The sequence below is a fragment of the Bos javanicus genome, chromosome 9 (assembly GCF_032452875.1).
Source record: "Bos javanicus breed banteng chromosome 9, ARS-OSU_banteng_1.0, whole genome shotgun sequence".
NCBI lineage: Eukaryota > Metazoa > Chordata > Mammalia > Artiodactyla > Bovidae > Bos > Bos javanicus.
In genome coordinates, this window is record NC_083876.1 from 89,500,757 (window position 1) to 89,516,377 (window position 15,621).

At 37.1% G+C, this 15,621-nt stretch overlaps 1 protein-coding gene across 16 annotated transcripts in view; it reads right to left on the minus strand.

Annotated features, from left to right (window-relative positions):
- The window catches only part of SYNE1 (spectrin repeat containing nuclear envelope protein 1), a 497,963-nt gene that overhangs the window by 356,675 nt on the left and 125,667 nt on the right, over positions 1–15,621 (minus strand). For 15 of the 16 annotated variants that reach the window (XM_061428348.1, XM_061428354.1, XM_061428353.1 and 12 more), the window contains 5 exons: positions 13,670–13,866; positions 10,536–10,645; positions 6,801–6,851; positions 3,474–3,581; positions 261–398 (listed from right to left, as the gene is read on the minus strand). In XM_061428348.1, the coding sequence (XP_061284332.1) occupies positions 261–398; positions 3,474–3,581; positions 6,801–6,851; positions 10,536–10,645; positions 13,670–13,866 (604 nt within the window). The remainder of the gene's footprint in view (positions 1–260; positions 399–3,473; positions 3,582–6,800; positions 6,852–10,535; positions 10,646–13,669; positions 13,867–15,621) is intronic. The other variant, XM_061428343.1, reaches the window with a different exon arrangement.

Here is a 15,621-nt window from a genome sequence, read left to right on the forward strand (position 1 = left end):
CTTCCAGGATTTCAGTGGGTTGTCTGGTCTATGGTGATATTACAATAAGACAGGCTAAGCAGGGAAAGAGTTGTTAAACAGGCACTTCCACTAACTTAGAGGAAAACTTGACAAGAGGACAAAGACCATCCCACTGGTAAAACCTCCAACCACAGACAGAGGCATGAGGACCTGGTGTAACATCATTGTGAAGAAGGAGATGATAGAAAGTATTCCCAACTAACTTAAGTCCTGATGAAATGAATTATCAGAGGACTTACCCTGGAGGACACTCTATCCCAGGCCTGTTTTACCAATGCTTGGTCAAGTGACAGTTTACCATCTCTATGTAACGGTTGCAATAAGTGTTCAATCTGTTTCCTCTTCATTTCATATTGAACTCTGAAATGCTTAAATGACTAAGAGAGGAAAAATAGCAAGAACAGGGCAGTCAGTCAAAAAAAGCAAAAGCAAAGGAAACCATGTTTCCTAAATAACAATCCTTTATATTTGGATAACGTTCAGTAAATGTTGCTGATAATAATAATGACAATCGTGATACAGCCAGCATTCATCTAGCCCTGATGATGACCCTGGCCCCTCGCTCAGTGCCTTCTGCACATTAGCGTCTCTGGCTTCCCATCATGCTACAACTTAGACAAGCCCGTTATTACTACCACAGTAAGCCCAGAGGTGACTTGGCAGACACAAGTAGTAGAGACAGGACTCAAGGCCAGGATTTCTCATTCCTAGGTAAATAATCTACAAGCCAGTCCCTGCTCATGATGAAATAATAAACAAGAGTATAAATCTATGTTCATAATCAAAATTGTTGTTTTACTTTAAAGTACCAGTTTACAAGTAGAAATTGTATACATCCAACAACAACAAAAAAACCCAGAATTAGTGGTATCCTAATTTATATTTAAGTAAATTTGTATAAAGAGGTTTACTTTATGTAATAACCTTTTGCTTTAATTTTATGATGTTAAAATACTAAATATTGTATCTTTCTTTTGTCACAGTATGGTTAACATAAATTTGTAACAGGTAGACTTAACTGTAAGTCTAATATTAATATAACCTAAGAAAGGTTAGTGATTTTAATGAAAGCCCTACATTTTACATTACACTGCTGCTGCTGCTAAGTCACTTCAGTTGTGTCCAACTCTTCGCGACCCCATGGACTGCAGCCCACCAGGCTCCTCCGTCCATGGGATTTTCCAGGCAAGAGTACTGGAGTGGGGTGCCATCGCCTTCTCTGTACATTACATTAACCCGCTCTAAAATATGTTTCAAAGTCTACATATGAATTGAAAATGTCACTGAATGTGCATTTAATGTCTTTAACATTAAAAATAATAAGGAACATGAGGATAGCCCCCATAGAATCTAACAGATAGCACATTTGAAAGAACTTCTAAGTCACTAAGCACACAAACATGTAAATTCACATGAAGAACACTTGGGGGAGATGGTGAATACATATTTACCACAAACTTTACCTACCATTCACTATAACTTAAGGCAATTTTAAAGTACCAAAACATATAATCAGTCTTAAATTTTATTCTACAGAATTCTACATACAGAAAAACTGGAAAATGCACTATTAATTGATAAGTACAAACATTAGATTCTGATTACATAATAAACATACAAATGAAAGAAAACGTTCCCTATGTGGTCTAACCCTATTTAAGAGACTGATCTGAAAGGGATGCTTCTGTTTTGTACTTTTCTGATACTTAGATTTCCTCTTATAAATTAACTTCTGTACCATGGTAACTTTATAACTTGGAATTTATTTTTTGATAATTTATGCTAAAACTGAAGCTCACTAATGGACTAAATAAGGACATTCATTCTGTTCTTGCATTTATAGCCTCAATTTACTGATTTAATCATTTTAATGTTCCCAGAAAATTATCTTTTGAGGGAAAAAAATTATAATGAGCTTCAGCAAAAGGAACACATATATAAGAATGTATTTATTGCATTTCCAAGTCCATCAAATATAATATTGATGAAACCATCCATCTAAATTCAGGCACACTTTATAGATATGATTATATAAAATCACACACTAATTCCAACAGCTAAATCTTTTATCATCTGCCGTTTCACATCTCTTACATCATTCACCTTTTTTTTTGTAGCAAAAATTGTCAAAATACATTGTAGATTAGAATATACCATAGTTCTGCCACCGAAATGCAATGATATTTTAAGCAGGAGAAAATGTCAGTGCTACGCAGAGTAAGTCACAATTCAATGAAAAAAACAAAACTTGTTAAAGGATTTTGGAAGTGGAAATTGGAAGCTGAAATCTAATTGATGACAGTGTGATGAAACTGGGAGAAAGAGCAACCGCAACAGCAGCAACACTGAACTCAACCTGAACGCAGCAGTGCTGAGTGAGGCAGGTAGCAGGAGAAACCGATCTTACTAAGGGACCTACGCCAACTCTTCATGCTGCAATTTTTATTTAATTCAGCTTATCCTATAGAAAATTTCAATTTGCCACTGAAGTCATATTTTGGTGGAATTTCTTGTGAGGTAACATCTGTAAGGTCATGTGTTACATAAAAACAATGGCCAGATTTTTGTGTTTTGGGTCGTCTACAAGACTGAGTTCTGGGAAAGTGATGAAGCCTCACAACTGTATATAACGTGACACATACAATTTAAAACTACCAACTCCAGCTCTGGGTGTATATCCGAAGCAAATGAAAACAACGTATCAAAGAGATAGACACGCACCCTCATGTTTATTGCAGCATTGTCACCACAGTCAATTGATAGAAACAATTTAAGTGCCCATTAAGGGAAGAATTGGCAAAGAAGATGCGGTGTGTATATATAATGGCATATTATTCAGCCTTGAGAAAAACGGACAGCCTGCCATAAGGGGCAACATGGGTGAAACTTAAAGATGCTGCACTAAGCAAGATAAGGTAGAGAAAAACAAAGACTGTATAATATCATTTATATATGGAATCTAAAAAGTCAAACTCCTAAAAACAGAGAGCAAAAGGATGGTTACCAGGGGGTAGAGGGTGGAGGGGACAGGGTGGATATTTAAGTATACAAACTGGAAAAGTTTAGGGTACATAAGTCCTAGTTCCAAATGCACAGTAAAGTGAATATGGACAATAGTATTGCATTACAATCATCAAAATTGCTAAGAGACTGGAACTTAAACATCTCACCCACTAAAAGTAAATGATAATAATGTCACATGTTAGAGGTGCTAATTATTGTTACAATGGCAAACATATTACAATATATAAATGCATTAAATTTTAAAAACTACCTATTTACATAGAAACATGATTAAAAAATTATATGTAAACTTAAGATAATGCACATTATTTTTAAAAGATATTTCTCATTAACATCACTTGAAAGATTAAACATAGATTAAATGACATATGTGGCTCTTACTCATGAAAGGCTTTTAAGAAAAGTGAAATATCTCTTCCATACATTACCTGATATTTATCCTGCAAACTTGAGTCTGTCATCTGTGCCCTTGTCAAATCTCTTTCAAATTGTTCTATCCAAACTTTCATCTCCTTCAAAATTAGCCTGTCTTCTCTCTAGAAACCACAAGACATTACAATTTTATTAGTAACTGTGCATTTACTTAATTGCTGATTAATGCCTCACTGATCCTAGGATACACTGAATATTTAATAAGCTCCAAAAGTCTCTGAAAAACTTTCTCCTTCCCTGCCCTCACCTTTTCCGGAGAATAAGAAGCAAAAATTAATTCTATAAAAAATCTTAATTATCATACTGAATACTGAAATTATCTACCTCCGTTGTTCTTCTCAAGAAACATTAATTTAATTAAGAAACTATGCTCCCGAGGAAATGTGCTAAGCACAAAAATACTCAGAAAAAGCAGTGGCTTGGAATGGGAGTGGAAATAGGCCTGTGGTTGCGTCTTAACCCAAGGCCACTGATAACCCAGAGGACTGATCAAGATAAGATTAATTTTGACTGAATTAAAGGAGCTACAGTCAGAGTAACATTGAATTACTTGTTACATTATGTTTAAAAACATTATGCGATAATATAACATAAGCCCCATGAGGGCAGAAAGCACATTTATCTTGCTCAATATGGCATTGCCAAACCCTGGCAACATGAAACCTATACGATATGTACCAGATCATCTGCTGAATGAATTCATTCATTCACATCTCAAAAATGAAAAAGAACTGGAGAGTTACATACGTGTTTCCACAAATAGTAAGAGCTATTCTAGCACTGATGTAGTGAAAACATCCTAAACTGTCATTAAGACTTCTTATGAGGTAAGAATGCCAGAATAATCACAGACACATTTAACATGACTTTTTGGCACTTAACTTTCCATTACAACATCTCATCTGATGATCACAGCCCTATAACAGGTTGAAATGGCTGTCTGCAGACAGGTGAAATGGCAGAGGAGAAAGTGCTGGCTACGGAGGCAGGTGAAACTGGTTTCAGACTCTGGTCCTGACGTGTATTAGCTCTGTGAATTCAGATGCAATGCTTTAAAATCCTCTCTTCTGTTGCACCATCATCTGGGTGGTCATGGCACCCCCTTTACATGATTTTGAGGAGAATCAGAGATTCTTTGTCAGCACCTCCAGAGCAGAGGTCGCCACAAGTACTATCGTGGTCTGTGTCCTCTTTCTCTTCTGGCGTTACAAAGACAACCGTCTTCTGCCTGGAAGAGTTTCCCCTGGGTGATGACTTCCTCAGAGCTCAGCTCAGGTGCACCCTTCTCTAAGAACCTTTTTTCTGATCCACGGGTCTGAGTTATGAGTTTCTCTTTTGCCAGTGGTGCTCAAACTTTAGTGAACACTAGAATCACCTGGAGAAGGCAATGGCACCCCACTCCAGTACTCTTGCCTGGAAAATCCCATGGGCGGAGGAGCCTGGTGGGCTGCAGTCCATGGGGTTGCGAAGAGTCAGACACAACTGAGCAACTTCACTTTCACTTTTTACTTTCATGTATTGGAGAAGGCAATGGCAACCCACTCCAGTGTTCTTGCCTGGAGAATCCCAGGGACAGGGGAGCCTGGTGGGCTGCCGTCTATGGGGTCGCACAGAGTCGGACACAACTGAAGCGACTTAGCAGCAGCAGCAGAATCACCTGGAGAGCTTGTGAAGGAGATGCCTGGGCACAGCATCAGGTTTTCTGGCTTAGTGTATCTTGAGAATGTATATTTATTACAAGTTCCCAGGTGAACCTGATGCTACTGGCTTAGGGACCACATGTTGAGAACATTTTTCTATGATCTTGCAACAACCTGAGCTCAAATATTCACCCAAAATACATTATATTTCATTGTCTCACCTCCCTCCTCCATCCAGCATTTCAAACCACATATGTATCTTTTTTTCTCCAGACTAACATAGCAGTCTGGCACCTGGTGTCACTTGATAGATAATTGTGGAATAAATGACTGATTGGTAACATAGTTAGAGGACAAAATGGAATAGGAGGACTCCAAAGTCTCCGCACTTCCCATGATGGCTCTTCTGAATGAACAAGGGAATGGTATCAAGGCGCATGTTCTGTTATTGGTTGACTTTCATGCCCACAACAGCACTAATGACATATTTTCTGAGCTCAGAGGAACACAAAGCTCTTGTTCTACCTTCAAGGAACCTGAGCCCAATATGACCACTGGTGGAGCTCACCAAAGTGAGCATGGGACTTTGACTCTCCAAAGACAGGCTCATCATAAGCTTTTCCTCACCAATTGAAATTATTTCACAAAATCATCTGAGAGAAAAAAAATATGTTCTTAAAATAACTTTACTAGAGTATGTTCAACAAATGACTTTTTCTTCTGGTGTGGAAGTGCAAATTGCAATAAGGTAAAAAGGATGCAGCTCTGTATACACTTAGCATTCTCCTTTTAAAGGAAAATGAAACATTTAGATTTAGATTTCAAAACTCATTTGGTTTAGTGGGTTTTCTTCAATTGGTAACTCCCACACACATTCAAAGACATGGAGGTCTATCTGTCTAGAGACCATCTAAGCGCCAAATAACCAAACTGTTAGCATTCTCACTACTTTTGCTTTTCTCTCTCACTCACTCACTCAGATGCATGCATTATATGTTTGGTAGTGTACTTATATATACTTAAAATCATGCTTCATGAAGCAGGAAATAAAAATTTTTACTTCTAATTTTTTTATCCCAGTGTTGGCACAAAGTCTATTGTGTTGATAAATCTTTAACTTCAGGCGTAGGTAAAAAAATGGAAGTAACTTGGATATGGGAAAGAATTCTTAATCATGAATTCCACAAATATTTTTTGAGCACTCACCGTGTTCCATGAACTTTACTACACCATGTTACTCAATATTGAGCAGAAGGGTTGTGGTGAAACTCAGGGTTACAAGCTAATTGAACACTTACCTTTTTCAATTAATTATTTCCTATTAATACTTTAAAATGAAAAAAATAAAGCTTTAACTTAATTTTTATTTTCCATGTCACACATAAATAAATAATAGTTATTTTAATTTTTCCTTTTGTTAGTGCTATTATTATTAAAAAGAAATTAATGCCATCTTATAATTAGAGATTAGTGGGAAAGTCCATGGGAGTAGCTTAGATTGTAACTAATATTTAAGAATACACATATTATTTTTCTACTAGAAAGGAAAAGAAAATAACAGAATTAAGGTATTAAAATAAATGTATATAAAAAGATAAATACATGCAAAGGGATGGCTAACAACCTATATAGAATGCAGAATGTTTGAAAGAAGTCACTAATTCAAGATGACTTAAATCTTACCTTAAGAATTTGGATAGAATTTGTAAAAGATGGGAAACTTGGAAGTATTTCCTAACAACATGAAAAGATAACATATAGAAAAATAACATAAATCATGGACAAAAATTATATAGGAAACACAAAAAATGAAAAGGCATCTGTCTATAAATAAATAGGCAACAATTTGAAGGGTATAGTTATTTTAAGACATTTTCACAACTTTTGATAGTATCAAACTGTTTGAATCAAATAAGGCAATGAAGAATTCTGGCATTTGGTGGTTTTGCTTTAATTTTTAATAGTCATATGTGACTATATATATACTATACATATGTCTTAAAATGGTAAATATTTTGAAGGGAGAACAATGTAAAGAAAAGGTATATGGATTCACATTTTTCTCTGTATTGTCATGATATACGTCTGTGTATTCCTACACAACTAAGACTGAGCTGTGGTTCTGAAAACAGTCAGTGACATTTGTTGAGATTGGGGAAGGAATGAGTGAATAAATAATTGAAAGTTTGAGAAATGAGAGCGATAAACCAGTGGATCTATTGCATTTATTAATAATTTAGCACTAATTATCCAAGGAATACTTTTTTTTTTTTTTCCCCAAGCATCCAGCATCGTGCATTGAACCTGGACTGGCATCTCGTTTCATACATGACATTTCACATGTTTCAATGCCATTCATTGCCAAGGAATACTTTTAAGGAAAAAGTTCTTTATCAATTTTACTGACTGAAGTAAGAAAAACATGGCACTATTTCCAATCAGAAAATCAGATTTAAAATAGTATCTATAAAATAACTAATTTAAATACATTCATAAAGGGGATATAAGAATCAAAAAGAAGGGAAAATGAAAGCCTGATAGATATGTTGATGCCAGTATTTTTTAAAATGAATTTTAAAAACGATTTACTAAAACTTGAGTACAAAAGTAGTGTGGACTTCAAGGGGTGACATCAACCCTAATGTGTATAGTCTATAAAATCTTCAAGGTTCATTAGACAGAATGAGAGGGCCACTAAGTTGCATTAAACAAAAGTAAGTCATACATCATAAAAATAATGATTTTCTATTTAAAATATTCATATTTAGATGTTCATACTCTACATTACCCATCATTTAAAAAAGGGTAACACTTATAACACGCTTTCCTCAAAATTATTTTTTGAAACTCTCTTGAAGCATCTCTGTTTTAGGAAAGAGATGGAAGTTTTTAAAAGAAAAATCAGAATTTTTCTTCTAGAGAATGAGATTAATTGCTTAACAATAAAGCTCTTTAGTCAAGTATATTAACAAGTTTAAAGCAGGAGTGTATTACAAATCTCTGAGGATTTTTACATTAAATCCTTGCTCATGAGCATTAACATAAGTATCTCCCTTTATTTCTCAGACATTACCAGCCACTATGTTTACTGATCTGGAGAGATGATTAATGTTAGAGAAATTAAAACAGTACAAGATTAGACATCTGGTCAGAAATAAATCCAACTGGCCAATATAAGAACTTAGATATGACAATCAGATGGAAAACTGATTTTCTCTGGGCCCTGTGAGGGAGTTCTAATAGACCTCCGTATAGCTTCTTATTCACAGAGCACCATCCATACCCAATCACATTCTCAAAACTCAGAAAACACCAAATGAATACCACGCACACGACTCAGTCCACACTGGAGTTTGCAAGGAGAGCCTTTCGTGTTTAGTGGTGCTTCTTAGGAACATTATTTTGCCTATTGTAGAATAAGTTACTCTGGTGATCAATATTTGTTCCTTCCAAGCTTGGCAAGGAACAAAGAAAACAGTTTCTTGAAACCACAGTTTTTAAAATAACTAACATAGTTCTATCAAATACCAGATTAACTTCACCCAAGTTACCTAGGAAATACCAGTTACTGCTGTTTCATTTAATTCTTTTACAAAGATTTCTATTACTGCAAAACCTTTTCCTACTTGAAAACTTTGGGGTATGTTCCTCTGATCTTTTCCTTCCTTAGATCTGTTTCTAAGAAACACAGTGCATTTTTTCGTTTGTTTGTTTTCCTTGTTTCTGTTCATTATAATCTTAAACCTCTCTGAAAACCCTAGCTAAGACTTGAACAGTAAATCCTAGTTGAGACCTGAATGGTAAAGATGAGAGATTGTTTTTAACGTGTCTTGAAAGTTCATTTATTACTTTCCCTGATGTCACTTTGCCTAATAAATAGTTTTAAATTCAGTAGTAAATCCACCTCTCTCTCTAAAAACAAAAAAAAAACCCAAAACCTAATAGAGTACTTTTAAAAAATAGGAGAATGTAACACGCATTGTTGTTAAGGACAGAATATAGGCATTCTGGTATGCTGGCTAGAGTGTAAAATGAGACATCCTCCTGAGAGGATTTGACAAAACTCTGCATGCTCTTTAGTCTAGGAATTCCTCTTTAAGAAAGAGTTGTAGAACAGTTCTTATGGAAGTATTTATATAATAGCAAAAAATCAGAAATTTTCAACAATCAATATTGGATAAATTACCGTCCACCTTTATGAAGTTCTAGAGAGAATGGCATGAGAAAGGTGTTGTATCACTGAGGAAATAAAATTATATGTATACTATGATTCTATGTTCTAAAATTTTATTTATTTACTTGTTTTTGACTGTACTGGGTCTTCACTGCCATGCGGGCTTTTCTTTAGCTGTGGAGAGTAGGACTCCTCTCTGGTGGCGATGTGTGGGCTTCTCATCGTGGTGACGTCTCTTGCTGCGGAGCACAGGCTCTAGGGAAGCCCGGCTTCGGTAGTTGTGGTGTGAGGGCTCAGTAGTTTCGGTTTCCCAGACTCTACAGCGCAGACTCGATAGTGGTGGCGCATGGGCTTACCACCACCTGGTAAGCTGCTACTCATTGTGAACATACGGAAGTCACATGTGGGATCTCCTCAGACCAGGGATTGAACCTGGTCCCTTGCATTGGCTGGCAGATTCTTTATCACTGAGCTACCAGGAAAGCCCCAGGATTCTATTTTTGTTAAATATACTATATGTCTACATATACAGGGAACTCACACCAAAGTATTAATTTTTTTAAGAATAGATTCTCTACAGAAGGTTAAGTACAAATAATTTTCTTTTCCTTTTCCCCCCAATTTTTGTTTTTCTTTATTTACGTCAACAAATATATGTCATTTGAGTACTATGAAAAATATGTTATTCAAACTACTGAGTGGCTGAAAAATCTAAGCACAGTGAATAATTAGAACTTTCCTAAGTCTGCTTGACTTCCATATGTTTACAATGAGTAGCAACTTACATGGTGGTGGTGGTTTAGTCACTAAGTCATGTCCCACTCTTTGCGATCCCACGGACTGTAGCCCACCAGGCTCCTCTGCCCATGGAACTCTCCAGGCAAGAATACTGGAGTGGGTTGCCATTCCCTTCTCCAAGCAACTTACATAATAAATCTAAAAGTCAAAATTGGGGTTTTATCAGATTGAACAGAAGAAGGAAACTCAGGATGTAAATGCATAGATAATATGATGATACAAAAATAATTCAGTGGTCAAATTGCTAAAATAAAGTTTTTCAACACTCTTATCTTTCATAGATTTCAATTCATATTATATGTATTATACATCCAGCAGTTATTATTAATAATGCTTTCTCTGATTCAGCCAACACATCAGATAAATTTTTCCCTCTAATTTCCTCCCAAGTGTGGGTGATATCAATCTAGTGTGTTATCAATGCTCACAGAAAACCAAATACTTACATCATTCTCTTGCCCATCAGAGCCTGTACTGTGGATGTCAGGATACTGCTTCAGAAACTGGGCCACATAGGTCATAATAGACTTCTCATCTGGTTTATCCACGTCAACATCTAAAAAAATCAAACCCAAATATGAGAAATTAATAAACATTTTAAAAGATATTAAGAATATAAACTTTGAAATCTAGCTAATATACCAAAATACAGTGTTCTAAATGCAGAAGAAAGACAGAATATTATTTAGAGATGGAGAGAGGGAAAACCAGTTTAGTCTGGATAATATACAGTGGAAATTTTATGACTCAGAAAGCTGACACATTTTAGCCAAGAGCTGTTGGGAAAGTAGTATGTGTTTCGTTTAAATAACTTCAACACTCATCAGAAATATGAGATATATATATATAATTATGCATAGATTTTGTCTAGTTACTAAAATACCAATAATATGTACATTACAGAATCAGACTAAATGGGTAGTAAAACAAGTTACAGGCACAGCACTGAACAATAAATGACTATATAGTTTGTATACTATACATGATCACGCATTAATTTATTTCAGAAAAGAGGGAGATGCCTTATGTCCAAGTCCTTACACAGCTTCTCCATTGTGAAGCCTTCTGTCTAAGCCACTGTACATTGAACAATTAAGTACTCTTTAAGTACTTAATTTGAGAGCTGAAAAGATCTCAGTCACTGTCATTTTTAAGTATATAGATGTTTATCTAAAATATCAGTAAAAATCAAACAAGGATATTTATACAGATTTAATAATTACAAAATCAGGGTAAGATTGGATACATTTGGAGATTTCAAATACGATATATACACTTATAGAGCAACAACAACAACAAAAAACTGAACAACCAGAAACCATGAAAATCAAAATATAAAACTTCCCTAATATTTTGTATTCTTTCTTGTGATTTGAAATATAATTTATAGGGATTATCAGTGTAGGATTTAAGAAGTGGTACAACTCAAAAGACTTAAAAGTAAACAAAGATAATGTATTCTGGAATTCATGAGATGATTCAAAGGGGATTTTAGAAATAATAAGATCACTGATGTGGAGAATGCACGTGAAGAGTAAAACTTTCATAAAGTGTAAAAGTGGAAAGAAAACAACATTTAATACATGATTTACTACAGTACCTGCTTTTAGTATACATGGGACTAAATCATAAAACAATCGTTATTGATTGATATTGATATTTGGTCTATTTAATCTATATTCCTACAAGTTTATACATTCAAATTGGCTAAAAATTTGGGAGGGGGGAGTTCTCATTAGGAAAATAATTACTTTATATCTGGGTTAGGCTTGCATTTGGGCAAACTCAATTTCTGATCATCAAAGAAAACATTAAGACCCTCTGGCCTAGTGAATCTGAAAGAACCATTTATACCTTCTCCTATTCCACTATAGGAAGAAGTTCAGCTCTGATGTATTCTCTGAAGCTGAGGGTTAGGATGTTTGTGGTCTTTCCCCTTGAACTGAGGTGTGTCCTGGATACTAGTGGCTTGGCACATGTGTGTGTGTGTGTGTGTACAGAAACAAGGTGGAGAGCCCTTGGCAACCCTAGTGAAACTGGGTAGGGGAGCAGGCAAGAAGGGGAAACAGGGTCACGAAAATGACAAGGGATCTCCATGCTGGCCATCATCACATGGAAGCCAAGAAGGCAGACAGTGTTTTGAGAGCCAGAAATATTCATTCTGAAATCAAGAATCCGCCTGCCAATGCAGGAGGCCTCAGTTCGATCCCTGGGTCAGGAACATCCCCTGGAGAAGGGAAAGGCAACCCACTCCAGTATGAATGCCCAGGAAGTCCCAAGGACAGAGGAGCCTGGTGGGCTGTAGTCCACGGGGTCGTAAAGAGCTGGACACAAAGACGCAGCGGTGCTGGGAGCAGGAGCTCCGCCCGTGGCAAAGGTCATGAGGAAGGAGGCTCGGCACACGCAAAGGCGGGATCGAGCCGCAGGAGTCCCCCTGGAAATCCTCGAGCACCTACCCCCAAAACCAGAGTCTGCCTACTTTCTGCTTTGTGCTCTCACCTACACCTCTGACTTTACAGGGGGCTGCCCCCCACTACCTCTCTCTGAAAAAGAGTTAACTTACAGCTCCAGTTAATAATTCCTGGGTGTGACAGTGTTTCAACCTACAAACTCCTTTGGAAGTCCTCTAGCCTGCCTGAATAGGTTTTTCTGGCCACATGTGATTGCTCAGAGCCTCCCAACTGTGAGAGGCATGAGATGTTCTAAACTGTCTAAACACAGATTCCTTTGAGTAGTTAAAAGATTGATTAGAAATTGTATTGGTGAAGGGTTTTTCACTTGTTGGGCCAATGTTTGCTGCTAAGTCTCCATATCCCTTACCTGCTGTGTCCCTGGCAGTGTATTGATTAATATAATTGGTGTTAAGTAGTAGCTTTAACGTTTGTAACCTTGGACCCTTGAGTTAATTCTCTTTCTTGTTATAGCCCACCACACCTTTGCTCTGTAGAAATGCAACTTTATCTAATGCTTTTGGAGGGTGGCGCCTGACTATTCACCTTTAGAGAAAAATAAGTTTTCTGAAGAAAGGGTCTTAAAATGTTAACAGGCCTCCGGGCCAGAAGATGATGCAAATCACCTAAACTTTTGCATATGATAAGTTTGCAGGAAGAAAGCCTGGCTTACTGCATGACTCTACCCCTTCCCCCATTATCCTCTATACATAACTTAAGGTATAAAAATTACTTTCGAAAATAAAGTGCGGGCCTTGTTCACCGAAGCTTGGTCTCCCCATGTCGTTCTTTCTCTCACCTTCTGGCTGAATTATTCAGCCTCTTTTCTCCACTAAATTTTCTCACTGAACTATCCTTATTTAACCACTCTTTATATCTTTAATTAACATTTAAATAAGCTGTTGTTTCCTGATCGCCGATGCCATCTCCCCTTTGAATTCCCTGGATCCACCAGGGCTGGACCCCGGCACAGCGGCACATATTTCTCCAAAAGAAAATCTGTGCAGAAAGATACCGTTCCTTCTCACTTTCCAAGGTTTTCTGAGCTCTCGGACGCATCTATCATTTCTGGGTTTAGGATGCAGCCCTCCTGAGTTGAGGGACACAAATGCCAGAGTCACTCTACATGCCTTCAGGGTCCAGGAGCCGTGGGATCCCCAGCTCCGTTTCAGCAATGGTGAAAGCCTCCTCCAGGTTTTCTCGGTTAGGCCTGCCTTTCACCTTCTCCAGGTCCACTAGTTCCGGCCGAATAGCGTGGATGACAGAATGAAAGGCCACTCCACTTCTCCAACTCCGGCCGAAGTCTTTTACTTCTATTCCACTCTGCCTTTAAAAAAAAATGATAACGTCACTTTCTAAATAGGTAATGCACGCTTCCTCAAAGACTCAATCCAACCTCCTCCACAATGGGTGATGTACGATCAGCGATAGCAGTTACCTGGTCTTCAGGAAAAATAAGCAAAACAAAAATTTTAGTGGAAAATTCTGGTTCCATATTTAAGAGTTTTCTGATTTCTGATATAGCTCTATATCAGTTAACTGGTTTTGAGAAAACAAATAATCAAAATTTTTAGCGGATAACAAGATGTGTGTGTGTTCAGTCGATAACGTGTCCAACTCTTTGCAACCCCATGGACTGCCTCACCGGAAACGAGTTAAGAAGTAGAAATTCTGGTTCCATACTTAAGAGTTTTCTGGATTAGAGCTTTTAGGCGTTTGAAAGCCTCAATGTAAAGCACATTTTTCAACTGAGAGAAAAAATACCTAACAAAGGAAAAAAAAGGAACATTTTAAAAACACCCCAATTGATAATAATTCACCTCTGTGTATTTTTTTAAGAAGCCTCTAACACATTTCTAATGACAATGACAAGCAGCCTGTGTTTATACGCACAGATCATATCAGACAAATATAATGTGGTTGAACCACATTAAATGTGGTAGAATGAACAAAATGCAGAGGGATGTGGTCATCTCTCTAAATTAGCCACAAAAAAGCCTATACTCCACACAAGTACCAGCAAGATTAATTTACCCTACCAATCAAACTGTTTGATCAAACTGTGTTTTAAATTCTTCTTTTTAGAATTGCCTTGAGGGCAAAGCACTGGTGACAAATCTTTGCTCTTTCATAGTGGGTTTAATTCAAAGCCAATTATTATAGTTAAGAAGAGATTCAAGTTGGTGGTAATATTTTGTTGTTGAAAACAGAAGCGAGGCAAGTTCACAATGAATAATTTTTTTTCTTCATGTAACTTATCAACTATAAAGGCAGTTTCAAAAGTGTTGCACATATGTCTTTGAACAACATTTTTGATTAAGTCTAGAGCGTTTAATGGCACCCCACTCCAGTACTCTTGCCTGGAAAATCCCATGGGCAGAGGAGCCTGGTAGGCTGCAGTCCACGGAGTTGCTAAGAGTCGGACACGACTGAGCAACTTCACTTTCACTTTTCACTTTCCTGCATTGGAGAAGGAAATGGCAACCCACTCCAGTGTTCTTGCCTGGAGAAGCCCAGGGATGGGGGAGCCTGGTGGGCTGCCGTCTATGGGGTCGCGCAGAGTTGGACACGACTGAAGTGACTTAACAGCTTAGCAGCAGAGTGTTTAAAGGTGATCAGCGAATTAGGTAACATTCAATAGATAAATACTCTGGTAATTTCTTTTTAGAAAATTAGCCTCATTATAGTTGTTTCTAAATAAAGCAGAAATAATACCACTCAATTCTTTTTATTTATTATATTCTTAAAATTTCCACAAACTATAAAATACCATATATCTTACTGAAACATTGATTAATATAAAAAGTTGGTAAAGTGAAAGTGAAGTCGCTCAGTCGTGTTCGATTCTTTGATACCCCGTGGACTGTAGCCCACCAGGCTCCTCTATCCATGGGATTCTCAAAGCAAGAATACTGGAGTGGGTTGCCATTTCCTTCTCCAGGGGATCTTCCTGACCCAGCGATCGAACCCAGGTCTCCTGCATTGCAGGCAGATGCTTTAACCTCTGAGCCACCAGGGAAGCCTAAAAAGTTGGTAAATGCCCTTAAATTTTTTTCTCTGCAAACTTAAGAGTTCGCTTAAA